At 37.8% G+C, this 18,088-nt stretch overlaps 1 protein-coding gene across 1 annotated transcript; it reads right to left on the reverse strand.

The window, feature by feature from the left end:
• Positions 1 to 16,788: 16,788 nt before the first annotated feature.
• Positions 16,789 to 17,712, reverse strand: LOC149213391 (uncharacterized). Its single transcript, XM_089389013.1, has one exon. It carries the CDS (start codon positions 17,710 to 17,712, stop codon positions 16,789 to 16,791), a length of 924 nt encoding a protein of 307 aa, XP_089245139.1.
• Between the last annotated feature and the right edge of the window lie 376 nt (positions 17,713 to 18,088).

Genomic DNA, 18,088 nt, shown 5'->3' on the forward strand with positions numbered 1-18,088 from the left:
CTTTCACCCGTGACTAGCCAAATGATCTCCTTTCCTTTTTATAGGCAAGCCCTTACTAAAACCACGAAACAAAACCATAGAGAGCCAATACAAGGGACCCAAAAACCTAGGGCTCAATAATTTAGAATCAATACCACAACCAAAACCATAGGATCACCTAACAACGACTTAAATACCATGGACCAACCATCAGATTCCCACACGTGCGCTTTTCTCTGCATGAAAGTGTGTGAACTTTTAGGACTGCACCTTTTGTTCTGTGAACCTGCGAACATGTCTGCACCTTCTGAACGGAGTACCTATGGACCCAGCCTATGACCGCACCTATTTCTCAGTGCACCTGCGAACTTCTTATTTTCTTCATTATTTGTGGGCTGATCATCAATCTCTGATACTGACCTGTTTTACTGTGATCTATCACCTGTATGAGTTTCCATCAAGGACAACACTTGAGCCATAATGCCAACAAACTCTAAGCAATGAAATCATTCACAAGGTTAGTTCCCTAGAGTTACAAGGAAATATTGAAGAAAAGAAATATGTTTTAAACTCATTGGATGAAACTGAAATAATTAATTATTTTATGTCCTTGGAATCAACAAACTCAAAAAATTTTAAAGGCCAAAATGGTATTCTTAATGAATCCCAAGAAAATTCCATCTTCTATGTTTCTGATGCAGATAATGTGGATGTTCTATTTGAATCTATTCAACAATATGAAAAGTCTTACTTTCATGTACATGACATTAGAAGAGAATAGTTTATTGCTTATTCATTTGAGAATGACCTTGAAACTAAAGACATAGACCAAGACAAAACAACATTTAGGAATGAAGTTGGTATTTCTGTCTTAGCTCATCAAAAGGAGGTGATATTTCATGTTTTCTAGGATCCTTTTTCGAGTTTATTGTGGTCATCAGAGAAGGTTAGTTTTGTGTTATTCTCCAACATAGGGATTATTTTCAGATGGCATATTGAGTTGTCATGTTTCAAATTTTGATTTCTATTGGAGGAGATGAAAGAAAAGTGTAATGAAGTAGCCATTTATTTGATTGGATATATTGGAAATCTACTTTTATATGATTGGATTGATTAGTTGGATAGAGTAGGACATAGGTGCAAATAAGAACAACAGTCTGAGCGTATTTTTAAGAAATTCTTAATTCAATTTTCATAATGTGTTTTCAAATTAAAACAATAGTTGTTTTGAGCATTCAGTTATATTTTACTTTCAGTTTTGGTTCTTAGGCTTGTAGAGAAGGAACATTTTGCACGATTGGGAGCAACCCAATGGATTAGGCTACTAGTATACAATTCTCTTTGGCACCTCAAAAGGAGGCTGCCATCCCCATTAGAGCCAATGTTAGAGTCCTAAGCTATAGTAATCAAAGTCGGGTTTAAGCTTTCCATCATTTTGGTCAATTTATTAATGTCTTGCTATGATCTCATAGAGATAAGGTCCTTATTTTCTGTGAAGAGTGTGAGATCAAGTCTTTAGTGTCAATTTAGGACAGGATATATTAAAGTTTTTAAGTGATGAAAGACACGAAGTCATCGATTTCATGAAAAGCCTAGGTCTAGTATGTCTAGGTTAATGTGTCATCCAAGTCATGGATAAAGGTAATAGTGGGTTTAGTTTTTCATCATTGGGATAAGTTACTGGCGTCCTCTCAATCAGTTACATAGTCAAATTATATTTTATTTCATATCCTTGTCAACACTTGCAAGTAGCAAGGGTGTAAGGTTGTTGTTGTGCTTCTCCCTTGTGTTACACTTGGACATTTTTAAATGTGAAAAGTCATCATTACACTTAAAGAAAGTTATATACCACATGGAGAGCTATAAATACATTTTTTGGCTTTCAAAAATCCATCAAGTTCTTTATTCATCCTCTTGAGATGCCCAAGATATCAAACAAGAGCTTGTTGTGTTCATACTACAGGGGATTTGTTGTGTTCCTACTTAAAATGTAGTGGTTTAAAGAACAGAAAGAAACTAAGGGGTGTGAAGGTTCTAAAGAGTTTGATGAATATCCATACATCATCTACAACCTATTTGGATCAATTAATGTTGAAGGAAATGCTCAATTTCACAAATGACAAATTTGTTGCATTTTTGCTGTGTTTTTTCTGAAGAAGTGTGTTGCTGCATTTTTTACTATTTAGCAATCAACTTCAAGATTACCTTTTGACCAAATGGTGATGCATTTTGAAATATAAAAAGAGGAATTTTAGAAAAACGAGATAAATAACAAAAAATCACTTTATTTTCTTCACATGTGACTTAGATTGGAAGATTTGAATGAATCTTTACAATCTATTTTTTAGATTTCATAATTTCGTGTTTTCGCCATGATCTTTGGGTATGGATTCAAAGGAGATGGAGTTTTTAAAATTGAGAGAGATTTATCTCAAGAAAAATCTCATATACGAAACCCTCCTTTAGTTTTGTAAAATCTTTCATTACTCAAAAGATATAATCTAATTTTTGACCCATATTTTGCACAATTTTGATCCCTATTTCCTAACACGTAGTTCTAAATATTAATGTAAATAAATTCATCTTTGGGAAATGGTTCAACTCAATATTATTACCTTTGGAAAGAGTTGGTGTGTGATAGAGAAAAGACATTTTGCATTATGCAATTCTATTTAAAAAATTTCGTGAATGATGAAGGTCAGAGTTTACTTGCTCCGGTATTATTGGAAAATAATTTATGGTGATGTTCATCTCTTGTTTGTGTTTTATATCTTCTTCTATTTGCGTGCTTAAATTTTATGTCTTCATTGTGTTCTTAAATGAATTTATTTCATAATTCACTTCCAATTTCTCTGTTATAAGTAATTAAACATTTTAGTGCTTTTTTCCTCCACCATAATATCTAAAATTCATCCTCAGCTAGTTGCTTTAGATAATATCAATTTATTTATTCCTATAATCACCTCTATACAAAAAAATTTGGTAGAGACCTGATAAATGACTTCCCAACTCTCCCATCTCTAAGGATTCTTCATCTTCCCCTCATAGAACTGAAAATATTTAGCTTAATTTGACTCCATGGCCAATGGATTTTCCCTCTCCCCTACCATCAAATTATTAAAATTATTTTACCTTCATCTATAGAACTAGCCTAAGATCGAGAATATTTCACAAGAGAGATCCCTCCCTGGGTTTGGAAGGGCTAGCTTCCAGCCCTAAAGATTGGTTTCTGGTTACCTTTGGGTTCCTTTGCTCAGCTTGTAGGAATTACGAAGTGCTAACATAGTGGCGTCATTTCCGAGGCGTGAAAGGTTCCATATTTCCCAAGAAAGAAACATCAAGTTTTAAATTTGATTAGTAATGGTGAAAAATGATCAAACATAGGAAGGTTATGCATTATTCACTAGGCAAATCCATTGTCAATGAGATCAAAAATTTAACTTTCAACGTTCCACTAACAACTTTACTGGCTCAAGGTGAGTTCAATATTTGCAAGGTATTCTACCATGAATCAAGATCACATTCCCAGTTTTCAAAATTTCATTCCTCATGTATATCGAAAAATTTATCTTCCTAGATTCAAATATGGAAAATGAAACGATTATGCTCTTCATTTGGTCAAATTTCACATGCATATACGCAAGCTAAGGGTCCACTTTCATGAGGACTGCTTGATGAAGATGTTTATGGTATCCTTGGAGGGAAATTCATAATTATGGTATGAAATCTTGCCAAATTGTTGTTTGTATTCTCTTAGATTTTTTCATACAACTTTTTATGGGAGATATAAAGAATATCATCTTTCCTTGTTGCTAGTTAAGGACTCTTGCACACATTTAAAAAAAAATTATTGAGACTTTCAAATTTTTTTATGAAGGTGATCAATTTGTGGATGAAGATCTTGTAGAGGCTATTCATGAGAAACCTTTTAACCATAAGGAAGATGATGTATAAATAAATTGCCATGATAATCAAAAGAATTTCCAAGAAACAATAGTTTCTCCCATGTCCAAAAAAGAAATTGATCATAATTTTAATCTTGAAATTCATATTCCTTATTTTGAGTATCATCAAGATGTTCATATTTTAAGTGAGGATATTTTATCAAAATTTTCTTCAAATTTCAGATATTTTGAATCTTTATTTCAAGAAAATAATTTCTAGGAAGCTTATGAGAATCAAAAGTTTTTAAATTGGATGCATGAAAAATGTTAGTAGTGAAATCATTCACGACAATAGTTGCCAAGAGTTACAAGGAAACATTGAAGAAAAGAATCATGTTTTATAATCCTTGGATGAAACTAAAATAATTAATGATTTTATATCCTTGGAATTGACAAACTCATAAATTTTTAAAGGCCAAAATGATATTCTTAGTGAATCAAAAGAAAGGTCTATATTTTATGTTTCTGATGAACATCATGTGGATGTTCTATTTGAATTTGTTCAACGATATGCAAAGTATTACTTTGATGTACATGACATGAGAAGAGAACAATTTTTTACTTAATCATTTGAGAATGACCTTGAAAATGAAGACATAGACCAAGACAAACTAGCAGTTAGGAATGAAGTTTTTCTTTCTATCTCAGCTCATCAAAAGGAGGTTATTTTTCATGTTTTCTAGGATCCTTTTGTCAGTTTATTATAGTCATCAAAGAAGGTTGGTTTTGTGTTATTCTCCAACATAGGTATTAGTTTAAGATGGCAGATTGAGTTTTCATGTTTCAATTTTTTCTTTCTGTTTGGAGGAGCGTAACACAAAGTGCAATTAAGTAGCCATGTATTTGATTGGCTATATTGGAAATATGAGTTTACATGGTTGGATTGATTAGCTAGATAGAGTAGGATATAGGTGGCAATAAGCTAAACACTTTGAGAATATTTCTCAGAAATTCTTAATTCAATTTTCAGAATGTGTTTTCAAATTGAAGCAATAGTTGTTTTGAGTATTCAGTTACAATTTAGTTTTAGTTTGGATTTCAGTTTTGATTCTAAGGTTTGTATAGAAGGAACATGTTGTAGGGTTGGGAGAAACTTAGTGGATCATGCTATTTTTCTACGGTGTTCTATGGTACCTCACAGGGAGGATTCCATCCCCATTGGAGCCAATGTTAGAGTCCTATGCTATAGTAATCAAAATTAGGTTTTTCCTTTCATCATTTTGGTCAATTTGTAAAAGTGTTGCTATGATCTAATAGAGATCAAGTCCTTAGTGTGAGATCAAGTCTTTAGTGTCAATTTAGGACATGATATATTAAATTTTTTGAGTGATGAAAGACATCAAGTCATCAATTTCATGAAAAGTCTAGGTTTAGTAAGTATTGGGTCAATGTGTCATCCAAGTCATATATAAAGGTAATAGTGGGTTTGGTTTTTCATCATTGGGAGAAGTTAGTTATGTCTTCTCAGTCAGTTACAGAGTCAAATCATATTTTATGTCATATATTTGTCACCATTTGCAAGTAACAAAGGTGTGTGATTCTCCCTTGTGGGGTGCTTCGACATTTTTCAATGTGAAAAGCCATCATTACACTTAAATAAAATTTTCGACCACATGGAGGGTTATAAAGACATTTTTTGGATTTCAAAAATCCATAGAGTTATTTATTCATCCTCTTGATATGCCCTGGATATCAAACAAGAGATTTCTTCATTTGTAGTGGACAAGATTTGTTATGTTCCTACTAAAAAGGTGGTGGTTTGAAGAACATAAATAAACTAAGGGGTTTGAAGATCCTGAAGCAGCTGATGAATATCCAAACATCATCTACAATCTATTTGCAATTAAGGTTGAAGGAAATGCTCAATTTCGCAACTGATAAATTGCTTCATTTATGTTGCACTTTTTTCTGAAGAAGTATGTTGCTACATTTTTTACTGTTTTAGAGGTCAACTTCAAGATTAGTTTATGACCAAATGGAGATGAATTTTAAAAACCAAAGGACATTTTTCGTCAGAAACCAGCTAAGTAACAAAAAATTCCTTCATTTTCTTCACATGTGTCATATATTGGAATATTCAAATGAATATTTACAGCCTATTTTTTAGGTTTCGTCATTTCTTGTTTTAGCCATGATCTTTGGGCGCAGATTCTAAGGAGATGGAGAAGATTTTTTGAAAATGGAGAGAGGACTCTTGCAAGAACAATAACTTCTATGAAAACCTCCTTCTGTTTTGAAACAACTATCATTATTCAAGAGATATGATTTAGTATTTGACCCCTATTTTCCAGAAATTTCATCCCTATTTCCTAGCAGGTAGTTTTAAATCTTTACGTAACTGACTCTATCTTTGGGGAAATGGTTGAACTAGACCCCTTTAGCTTGGGAACTATGTTTTCCTTTATATTTTTTAAATTTCTATGAGAGGTGAGTTGGTGTGTGATAGAGAAAATACATTGTGCATTGTGCAGTTCTATTTAAAAATTTCAGTGAATGATGAAGGTCGTTGTCTACTTGTTCAGGGATTCTCATCTCAATCATTTATGATAATTTTTATCTCCTGTTTATTTATTTTTATCTTCTATTATGGCAATTCTTAAATTTTATGTCTCTAGTGTTTGGTTGAATGAATTTATTTTAGAATTCACTTTCAGATGCTCTATTATAAGTAACTAAACAATTTAGTGTTTTTTTCCTCCACTATAGTATCTAAAATTTATCCTCAGTGAGATTCTTTAGATATTATCAATTTCATTATTCCTATACTCACCTTTCTATAATTAAATTTAACAAAGACACCATAGAGGATTTCCTAACCCCTGTCTAAGGATTCTTCATTTTCCAATCATAGCACTGAAAATCTTTAGCTTAATTTTACTCCATGGCCAATGGATTTTCCCTCTCCCCCTACCATAAAATTACTGAAATTATTCTACCTTGATCTATAGAGCTAGCCTAATATCAAAAATATTTCACAAGTGAGATCCATCTTTGGGTTTGGAAGGGCTAGCATGCAACCCTAAAGATTGGTTTGTGGTTACCTTTGGTGTCCTCTCATTGGCCCAAAGGAATTACGAAATGATAAAAAAGAATTTGGAAATTAAACCCCCTCTATAATAGTTCATGACTTGCATTGACATAATTTTGATTCCTTTTTTATCTATGTTTCTCTGCCTATCCCTGAATCTGAGTTTAGGCTAGTGGGTTTCTATTCATGAGGGATAAATCGATCAATTCTAGAACTAAATGTGGACTTGTATTGAATCACATTTTTACTTGGAGGGTGATTTATTTTGGACTTAATTTGGTCAGATTTTGAGAGCATATTTGAAGCATTCCTGTAGCTGTTAGAAGGAATATTTTATGAGTAGATTTGAAGTATCTTTTTAAGAATTTTTGGAGCATGTTTTAGCCTAACTTGAATGAGAATTTGAAGATATGTTGGAAACATTAAAGAGTAGATATTTTAGCATACCATGGCATAATTTGGAAGCTGATATTGACCCAGTTATCAATGACACTTAGACATACCTTTTAATCATACCATTGAAGAATTTTGGAGTAGATTCAAAGGCATCACTTGTATCAAATCTTGAGGTTCGAATTTAGATATTCTGAAGAAAAGTTTTGAAGCATGCTTGGAATTTTATGGAACAATCTTGATGGTTCATTGGAATAATTTTTGATGAGTAACTTGAACCATTCAAGCAATTGTTTGAATAACCTCGGAGAATCATCTTGAGCAAACTTTAGACTTAAAATGTTAGAGAAATCCTTATGACCTTTGTAACAGAATTTGGAACAACACTTTGGGGCATCTCTTTGGAGATCTGTAACCACTTTGGAGCATTTCTTTAGATATATTGGTGATCACTTTGGAGAAGACTATGGAGAGATTTTTCAACAAATCCTTGAACAAACATTGAAGAGTGAAGAAATTACTTGAAGAGGTGAATAAATGTTTTTGGATATATCCTTGACCAGATCTTGAAGGGTGAAGAAGTGTCATGGGAGTAACTACAGAAAAGATCTTGAAATACCTTGAGATGCCTTTAAGAAAGAAATTTGGAAAAGTTGGAGCCTGAATTGTAGGACTGGACCCATCATATGAGGTTGGAGTTGTGTTGATACTAAGTTGGAGCTTGGATTGATTTTGGAGGATTAAAGTCCTCATACAAGGTTGGAGCCTCATTGAGACCCGGTTGTTGTAATAAGGAATTACTAAGAGTGCGTGGTGAATCAAAGTGTAAATTTTTACTCTTGATCTCATTTATCTTCTCAATCATCCAAAAGATAATTGATAATGAAATACATGAAAAACATGGTATGTTATTCTCATGAACGCTCACCATCAACATGAGCATCATACATATATCGCCACAAATATTTAATGTGGAAACCCAAATGGGAAAACCACCAAGATGTTTCTTATTATTGTTTGTGAGAACCCACTCACAACAGCTCCCAACCCCATTAATAATAAAAAGGCATAATTTCCCAAGGAACACCAATCTCTTATAGATGTAGGCCGTAAATTGCTTCAGCGAACTACCCTACTTTCCATACAATTTTCAGACTAAGAACATAGGCCTACCTCTATTACATAAAAATATAAGGAACCTGATTTTCTATCACACATAACTCCTTCCTCTCTTTTTTTCAACCCTTATGCATTTCAAACTTCACTACTCCATTAGATCTCCCCTCGAACCTCAATTTGTCTTAACAAATTTAATCTTTCAACCACAAATCTTCCTATACACACGTAGTCTCTTTCAACAATTCACATTCTCACACATTATACAATAATTCTTCTGATGTTTCTTGAGCTTTTTGTTTCATAGAAACACAAAGAACGATGAAATATATAATCTCATCAACTTTTGCATTCAACCTTCAACATGGCACACTCATCTTAAATTAAGAACATGTGTATGGGCTCGATTTACTTCAACCAACATGTACAAGCATGGTATCAATTACAACTTCATAAGGCTCAACTATCAATGACTTAATTACATAGAATTTGCATCAAATTACTTGGACATTGCACCAACATTAACTTGGATAATGGGCGCTTGAGTGATTCCCATATTGAAAATTATTTCTTAGTTCCTCTGCATACTCAAAGAGTTTCTCCATTAAATTTAATTGTTTAGTTATCATGGCTCTCCAAAACGCTTTTGCAGGTCATGGTCCTTTCTTCCTTCTCATTGCCTAATTTTTCATTTTTTTGTTAGTCACCATTAGTGGCCAACGATGGTACTCTCTAATGTAGGAAGTGCTCCATTAATGCCTCTGGTACATTGCTAAATGTGGAAAAGTTCTCAAATGTTTTTGACCCATTCAATGCGAACTATTTCAAAAGAGGTGAGCATGAAAATATGGCTTAAGTGCCAAGTATAACATATAGTTCCAAAGAGTTGTCGACTCATCCATGTTTACAACCAATAAGACCATCTATAAACCGCCAATGGATCTTTTTAATTATAATAATATCGGATGCCCATGGTCACAAAACATGCAAGAAATCCATATAAGAAAGACCTGGTCTTACCTTTCGATACTTGATGAATTGTCAAATGCTTGAAAAATCTCCATCTCCTATATCCATTTTCACAAACATTCAATTAAGTTCCTCCTTTGAGATTTGTTTGAGAACAACCCTATGTGATGATGTGTCATGTGGGACTACTGGATGCGCACATTGACTAATCAAAAACCTGTCGAAGTGAGCTATTACTTATGGCCCCAGTTCCAATTTCGTGATGTGAGTCAAATCCTTTTCCACCTTTTCCATGCTAGCTTGGTTGTGCGTCATCTCGATCCTTTTAACTAGCACATAACTATGAGCCTCCAAGGAAAGCCTCCTTGGATGAGTTGTCACGTGTGGACCTCATTAGGAACAATTTGAGGAAAAAAAATGGTCTCAAAGAAAAATTGTACAACAAAAATCAACTTTATAAGAACTAATAGGATTCAAGATGACAATTTCAACCATGAGGGGTGATTAATCATTTTTGGAGTAAAGAAATTAAAGTATTAAAAATAAAATAAAATAAAAAATTATTTTTTCAACTCGTATTTTCATCTTATCTCCCTACAATTTTACTCAAATTTCGAGTAGGAACACTTGTTGGATGCAAAATTTGATTCCTCATCCAAGGATTACCCAAGTTGCATACTTTTGATGGACATTGCTACATGACAAATGAGAAAGACATCAAAAACATGATTGAAATCACTTTTTTCATGTATTTCTCATTTTTGTGCAGTAGGGTCCATTTAAAATATGCAACATGGGCACTCATTGGATGAAGAATTAAATTTGGAATCTAGTGAATGCTTTTACCTGAAATTTGAGTAAAACCTTAGGGAGATAAGTTGAAAATATGAATTGAAAAAGTAGTTTTTTCTTTTCTCTCTCTAAAATTTAATGATATAAACTAATCTTATTTTATTATTTCCAATACTATTTTATAATATTCCTTAGGAGGCCCATTTTAGACCTCAAAATTTCTCTAATGCTTGTTCCAATCCTTCACCAATCACCATGCCTATTTTCCCGCTAACTCTACTTGGGCATACATCATCCTGACTCTTCATTATTTCCACTACCTAGTTTCCTCTAGGGTACACCTACAAGGGTGATGTGTCCCTTATGGGACCCTAAAGCTAACCCTCCTAAGATTTTCAAAGATCGGCTTCTCTAACACCTCTGCCAACTTTTCCTGCCGACTCATCTTGGGCTTTCATCATTCCAAATTTTCATGCACTTCGGTTCTCTTAGCGAAAGACCTCCAAGGTGAGCTATCTTGTGGTGCCTCCCACTGTAGCACTTCTTCCAATCAATGTTGTATCCACTGGTTGAATCCTCTAAGGCTTACATCATCTTGAGGGTGTTCTGTTATGCACAACTTTTATAACTCTAGGGAAAAATCCACTGGGATTACATGTTCTATTTACTTCACCATCGACCAATGAAAACATAGTCTTTTGCTTAAGCTATGAGACCACATCTTCCTAGACCTTTCTTAGCAGCTTCTCCAAAAGGATCTATTGAGTTTGGAAAAAATGCTATCCTTAACTTGCTCTAGTTTTGTCCCTACACCATATTTATAGGTGCTATTTTGACCTTAGGGATAGCCACTTTTGACTGTTAATAAATTATGATCTAGAAGGCCTTTTCCAAATTTCAACATACTGCTGGATATTTATTTTTGAGAACAAAAAAACTATGCCAATTCCAAAAGCATCTAAGTTTCTCCCCAGAGGAAAAAGTGCCTTTAAAGCTTGGGACTCCAAACCATCATATCTATAATATTTTATAGCTTCTTCACTTATCCTGTTACTATGATGATTCTCTACTAAATATTACAAGAACCATAGGAATCCTCCTAAACTTGACACACCATGCATTTGCCATCCTTTCCCATATGAAATCAGTGGCAAAATTATGCTCAAAAATCTCACCCTTTGGCATTGAGACTTATTCTCCCCCTTTGACATTAATGGAAAGGGGTACATGGTGAAAACATGAAGCTAGGTTACACTTTTGTGAGAAATGCCTCCAAAAAATTCACAATCTCAAATTTTCCACTCAATTTTTTTCAATTGAATTTTCTAAATTTATTTTGCCAAAATATTATAGTCATGTTTAGCTAAAATTTTCGCCGTTGAGACTAACTCCGATTGCTCAATGAAATTTTTGTAGAGTTGAAAAAATTGGTAAAAAATAGTTCAACCAAATAAATGATTTGACTGAACTATTATTTGCGTTGAATTTTTTTTCACATATACGACGGGCCAGACCCTGCTACAAAGTTTTCTTCTCTTTTGATTTTTGAATGTGGTATACTGAGCGTTATGAGGTTCATTCGTAATTTAAATTTACTGCTCTATTGAGAGTGGCCGGTTTGAGCCAAAGCCCTATTGAAGCCAAAGCTGAGCACTGTGAGGTTCATTCGTAATTTAAGTTTTTTGTTTACAGAAATTGTTTAATTGCAATTTATTATTATTTTTTTTGTTTTTTTTTGCATCTTGGCACCAAAGGAATTTTGGTGAGTTGTACTCATCATTGGAAGCTTTCCCAGCCTCCTCGTCCAAACCAGGTAAGTCGCCCAAGGGTCCTAATGAACTATCTGCTATGATTATCATTTAAAACCACAATTTTAAACCAAAAATATTTATAATTTCACTTTAAATTGTCTCACTAAATTTAAAATAAGCAAACCAAAAATTAAAATAGTTAAACAAGCACCTTTGTTCTAGCCATGTTTTGTTGCCTATGAAATATTTTTTTTTTTTCTAAATATGACTAATTCTATTATCATACAAAACAGAGATACATATAGAGTACAGTGGGAAAGGCTATGGATATTTACCTATTAGCCTTTTTCTTGCCCTGATTACAGTTCCAAAATTGAGCCATATCAAAAATTGGAATTCGATACTCGGCCACTGAAGACACATAGACTCTGAACTGACACCAAGACCATGGACTGACCCAGACAAAGACAGAAAGACACATGAACAATTGCATCCGACACATTGACAAAGATACCGATGCCACTTGGCAAAATCATAATCTGAAAACCCAAGAAATGCAGCTGAGGTTACCGGGAGCGAGCTCATTCTTCATCGGTGGTATAGGGCACCTCTTTTACTTGGCACCCAAAATGGAGAGAATCATCAGAGTCCGAGATAAGGATGACCGCACCAGAGGTCCCCTCCTGTGCTGGCCTGCTTGGACCAGCAAGCGCTGAAGGACTGGCAGCAGGGATGCAATCCTTAGCTGGGTGCGCGAGGTCAATTCCGAACTCTCGTCCAGGGGCCAGACGACTAGTTCCTGCCCCAACCGGAAGGCACGCGATGGGGGATTCCTCTCTACTGTAACGTTGCCAATCCGGTAAAGGCTCTGCCCCCCGCACAGGATGGCTTGCTGCAATAATTGTCTCTGCCTCCGCGCTTTGAGAGACTCCAGGCTCAATCATAATGGAAATTACCAGAGTAGAATTGGCTTGAGGGCAAGGGAGCCTATACCTTAGCGTGGGAGGCTCCGTCTGACCCTCCTCTGTTCGAGTGCTTCTACCAGCACGTCCGCCACCTTCCTCATTGCTTCCTTGGAACCTCTGAGGCACTGACGTAACTTCAATGGAGGAGGAAGGCGAAATGTGGCCTTGCCGCTGCGTGGAGGCCCTGCCTCTGGTTCCCCCTCGCCTGCTGCACATGCGCGGCCTCTCCCTCTGCATTTCTGGCTTTTCCAATTGCACCCTCACAAACACAATCTCAGCACAGTTGCAGGGCGTGCTCGTCCCTTGCCCTGAAACCGGCAGAATGCACTTCGATTCCTCGCCCTCTTTCTCCTCTGAGCGCAGCAGGGCATCAACGTAATGCCAGCCCATATTCCTCTGCGGAACAAACCCTCTCCCGTTAAATTGCTCCATTGCACCGTTAGCCAAGCAGCTCGCGCGAGCTGAGAAGACAGGCATTAATGCCTTCGGCCGTCGGACTGCATGCGGGTTGATATCCCGCCTCACCTGGTACCGCCTGTCGTCACGGGCCTGCCACCTGCCCACGTGACCACTAACGCCATCAACACGTCACTCCTGCACCCGCATCCGAGAGGGTGGGATCCTTCTGCGCCAAGGAAATGCAGTCATTTTTAAGCTTGTCATCTTTTGATGTATCCAGAGATCCTGCAAAATATAGAATGCACTGAGATGCTCCTTGGTTGGCTAGTCTATCTACCACTTTGTTCGTTGTTCTTCTTACATGCTTGAGGGTTATACTTTGGGGATTTTGTAGCTTTTCCTCCAATGATTCCAGTCTGCTTAGTAGCCTCCAGCTCGTGGCCACCTTGACAGCTGGCGTGCCTGCTTGAATTCTTTGAGCGGCATTGATAAGAATTAAGGAATCTCCCTCCACTTCCAATGGGAAGTAGCTATCTTGTTCTACAAGGCATATGCCCCTCCATAATCCTTCTAATTCAGCTACATTGTTGGTGTCTTTGCCAAGTGAGCCATAGAAGATCTGCATTATTGCCCCTGTATGACTTCTGAAGATTCCTCCAAAGCCCGCGTGCCCTGGATTACCTTTGGCTGCTCCATCAAAGTTTAACTTGTAGGTGGCATTGGCTGGAGGGGACCAGCTGGTAGGAGAGGCGGTGTTGTTGGAGGTTTGAGTGCGTTCCCTCGTTATTGCTGAGAGGTTCATATTCCATGCCTTCAGAATCCTGCGTTCCGTTGGAGAGTCTGGCATATCTGCATCTGACCAAGTTTTGATGGCAAGAGTTTCTTGCAGGTGTTTGTTTAAGATCAGTCATAAGGAATCTATGGACCAGGAAGAATTGTTAAAGATTCTATGATTTCTTTCCTTCCAAAGAGTCCAATATATGAATCCTGGTAAGAGGATCCACAGAGAGTTAAGAAGCTGACTCTTGAAGGGGTTTTTGGGCCAATTTCTTAAATTCTCGGTGATATCTTCTGTCCTGGCTGCTGATCTCATATTGCAAGTTTCAACTTTCCTCCATATTTGCGCTGCTAGCTGACATGTTTCCATGAGATGACCGATTGTCTCAGAGTGAAGGTTGCAATTTGGGCACCTTGATGGCCCTACGAATCCGCGCTTTACCAGGTTGTCCCAAGTGAGTATTCTTCTTTTGCTGAGAAGCCAAAGGAGGGTAGAGATTTTGGGCCATAGTCCTGGCTGACAGACCTTTTCCCAAATGTGGTCCTTATCGATCTGGTTTTCGGTGTATCTGAGCTGGTGTGCCTCTTTGGTGGTGAAATTTCCTTTAGGCTTATGGCCCCATCTAAGTCGATCCTGTTGAGTGGAGTATCGGATTCTTCTGTATGATAATTCTTGATCTATGTCCACATATGTTTCTCCTAGCCAATCTCTCTGCCAGAGACTGGCCTGCTTCCAGGTTCTGAAGTCGTGACTTGCGGATTGTTGCCAGAATTGATGGACATGAGTGAGGTGTGCTTGCTGCATCTGCGCTTGCCAGAGAGGCCTTTGAAATAATGTAGCCAGCTTGGGGAGCTGTTGCCATGAGTCCTCCCAGAATCTTGCCGTATTGCCTGAGTGTATCTCCCAGAAACTATGTTCTTGAATGAACTTACTGTGGGGTTTGGCTGCGTTCCATATGGGTGATCCTTGAGTAGTGGAGTTGATTCTGATTAAATCATTCCATTGACTGCCCGGTGCATATTTGGCCTGCCATAATTTGGCCCATGGTGAGTTAGGCTTGGTGATCCAGTTCCACCACATTCGAGCACCCATAGTGTTGTTGCTTTGAAGGGGATCTCGCAAGCCTAGTCCACCTTCAGACTTGGGTTTACAGACATCCTGCCAATTTACCAGCGCCCATTTCCTATTCAAGCCTGATGAGCCCCAAAGGAAGTTACGTTGGAGATTGCGAATGGTTTTGAGAACCCACTTTGGGGCAGCCAAGATTGAAAAGAGGTACAAAGGCATGGCCTGAAGGACCGATTTGATCAGAACAAGCCTGCTGGCAATGTTGAGAGCCCAGAAGGTCCAAAGAGAGAGTTTGGATTCGAGCTTATCTAGAAGAGTCTGCCATGAGGAATGCTTTTATAGCCGCAGCGGCCAGGGGAGAACCTAAGTAGGTCGACGGAAGCTTGGAGATAGTGAATCCCATTATTCTGGCTATGTTTCTTTGAGTGGAGGGGGGAGTGTTAAAGAAGTAGAGCTCGGATTTCGAGGCATTAATGGAGGTACCTGAAGCTTTGGAGAAAATGGAAAGCAAGGATTTAAAGACAGAGGATTCTTGCGAGGATGGGTGTCCAAAGAGCATGGTGTCTTCAACAAACTGCTGGTGGGATTGAGGGGGAAGGCCATGAATAGAGATGCCTTTGAGCATTTGGGAGGAGACAACTGCCTTTAGCAATCTACCCATCCCTTCGGCCATAAGGACAAAGAGGAAAGGCGACAGAGGGTCCCCTTGTCTTATGCCCCTAGATGGCCGGAAGGGAGAGGAAGGAGAACCATTTAACAGAACTGAAAAGCTCGGAGAGGAGATCAAATTGATAATCCATCTTGTCCAAGTGTAACTGAAGCCAAAAGCTAAAAGCATTTTTTGTATGTAGTTCCAACTGAGCTTGTCAAAGGCTTTAGATAAATCTAGTTTTAGAAGCATACCTGGCTTTTTTAGAATCTTGAGAGAGTGAATCACCTCATTTGAAAAGATGATGCCATCCATGATATGCCGCCCTTCAACATAACCTGTTTGTTCCGGCGAAATGAGTAAGGGCAGGAGAGGTTTGAGCCGATTTGCAATGACCTTGGTGATGAGTTTGTATATTACATTGCATAAAGCGATGGGTCTGTAGTTTTCAGGCTTACTTGGTTCAGCACACTTGGGGACTAATGCTATAAAGGTGGTGTTGAGGGTCGGGAGAATCCAATGCATGCTTCTTGATTCTTCCACCAGTTCCCAGACCTCTTCCTTGATTAGCTCCCAAAATTCATGGTAGAAATTGGCTGTAAAGCCGTCTAGCCCAGGGGCTTTGCCGTCCTTGAGCTGGTTCATGGCCTCTTCAATTTCTTTTAGAGATGTGGGCTGTAGCAATTTGTTGTTGTGCTCTTCTGTTATTATTCGAGGAATATGCTGAGTGATGGCTCTAATTTCCGCGTCCCTGTTTCCTGCCGGCTCTTTAAGGATGTCTTGAAAGTAGTTTTTTGTAAATTCCTTTTCCATGTCTTCGTGGGCTTCGACTCGCTCTCCTTGTTGGTTGTTGATGAAGGTGATGTTGTTGTGCATACGCCTTTGGAGAGTTGTCCTGTGAAAAAAATTGGTATTCTTTTCTCCTTCTTTTAGCCAGCTGATTCGCGATTTTTGTCGCTAGAGTATTTCTTCTTGTTTCCTCCATTCTTCTATTTGATGCCAGAGGATTTGCTCTTGTTGGGACTGTTCCTCTGTTCGGCCTTCTTTAATGATATATTGTTGTAGTGCTTCCATTTGCTTTTCCAACTTTTGTCGATTTTCCTGTATGTTGCCAAATTGTGTTCTATTCCAATTTTTGAGGACTCGTTTTAAATTTTTTAACTTTTGTTGGAATTGATACATTTTGGCTCCTTCTGGTGGCCTGCAAGACTTCCATGCTTCTTCTACTATTTGCTTGAATTTTGGGTTTGTAAACCAGAAGGCTTCAAATCGGAAGGGCCTATTGCAACGTGTGCCAGGCCGAGACCATTGGAGCATTATGGGCCAGTGGTCCGATCCTCCGTGGGGAAAGATGGATGCATTGAAGTCTCCTCCTAGATGGATTGCATTATCTGAGAGGAGGAACCTGTCTAGCTTGGAAGAAATATGATTGGTGCCACTGCGCTTGTTAGTCCAAGTGAAGATCCCATTGGTGGTTGGAATGTCCATTAGGTGGTTGTCCTGAATAAAATCTCTGAGTCCTTTGCTGTCATTTTCTAACCTTGTTCTACCACCTGTCTTCTCCTGTAGCGATTGTATAATGTTGTAGTCTCCTCCACTGATCCAGAGCGGGAACTGTCGGTGCTCATTAAGAATGGAGATTGTTTCCAACAGATCCAATTTCTGTTGTATGTTTTGCGGAAAGTATACATTTGAAAGGTGCCCGTGGATATTTGTTCCTATTAGATGAAAGGATGCTTGAATGAGGAAATGGGTGGCATGGAAGTCATAAAGAGTAAGGATCTGTGGATTCCATAGTATGGCAAGTCCACCCGAAGCCCCTGAGGCATCTACTGACATTGAGCTGCTGCCTGCCCAAATCTTATTTCGAGCTTTCTCCATAGCGGTTGTGCTGCTTTTGGTTTCTTGAAGAAAAACTAGGGAAGGTTTTTCTTGTTGTATCAAGTTCTTGATCATCCTGAGTTTTGAGGGGCTGTTGAGTCCTCTCACATTCCAGGAGATGAGCTTCATGGTAACTGAGATGTGGGTTTGTAGTACTTGGTCAACTTAGGGAATCTCCCTGATTCCATAAGTAATTCTCCCACTGCGATGGTTCGCTGTAGATCCATTTTGCATCCCCTCTTCTTGGTTTCTTTGAGGTTCTTTTTTCCATCCGATGGACTTCCTCCCTGTATGCCTAGATTTTTGTTGTGTTGTACCTTGGCTAGGACTCCTTCTAGCCGATCTATTTGCCAGGGAGGAATGGTATTGTATTCTT

Source organism: Pinus tabuliformis, chromosome 1_1, assembly GCF_031772625.1.
Source record: "Pinus tabuliformis cultivar Carrire ecotype Pingquan chromosome 1_1, CPIR1, whole genome shotgun sequence".
NCBI classification, from domain to species: domain Eukaryota; kingdom Viridiplantae; phylum Streptophyta; class Pinopsida; order Pinales; family Pinaceae; genus Pinus; species Pinus tabuliformis.

What these genes read in the sequence shown, in the direction of transcription:
- LOC149213391 (XM_089389013.1), bottom strand. Translation starts at nt 17,712, where the DNA reads ATGGAGAAAGCTCGAAATAAGATTTGGGCAGGCAGCAGCTCAATGTCA.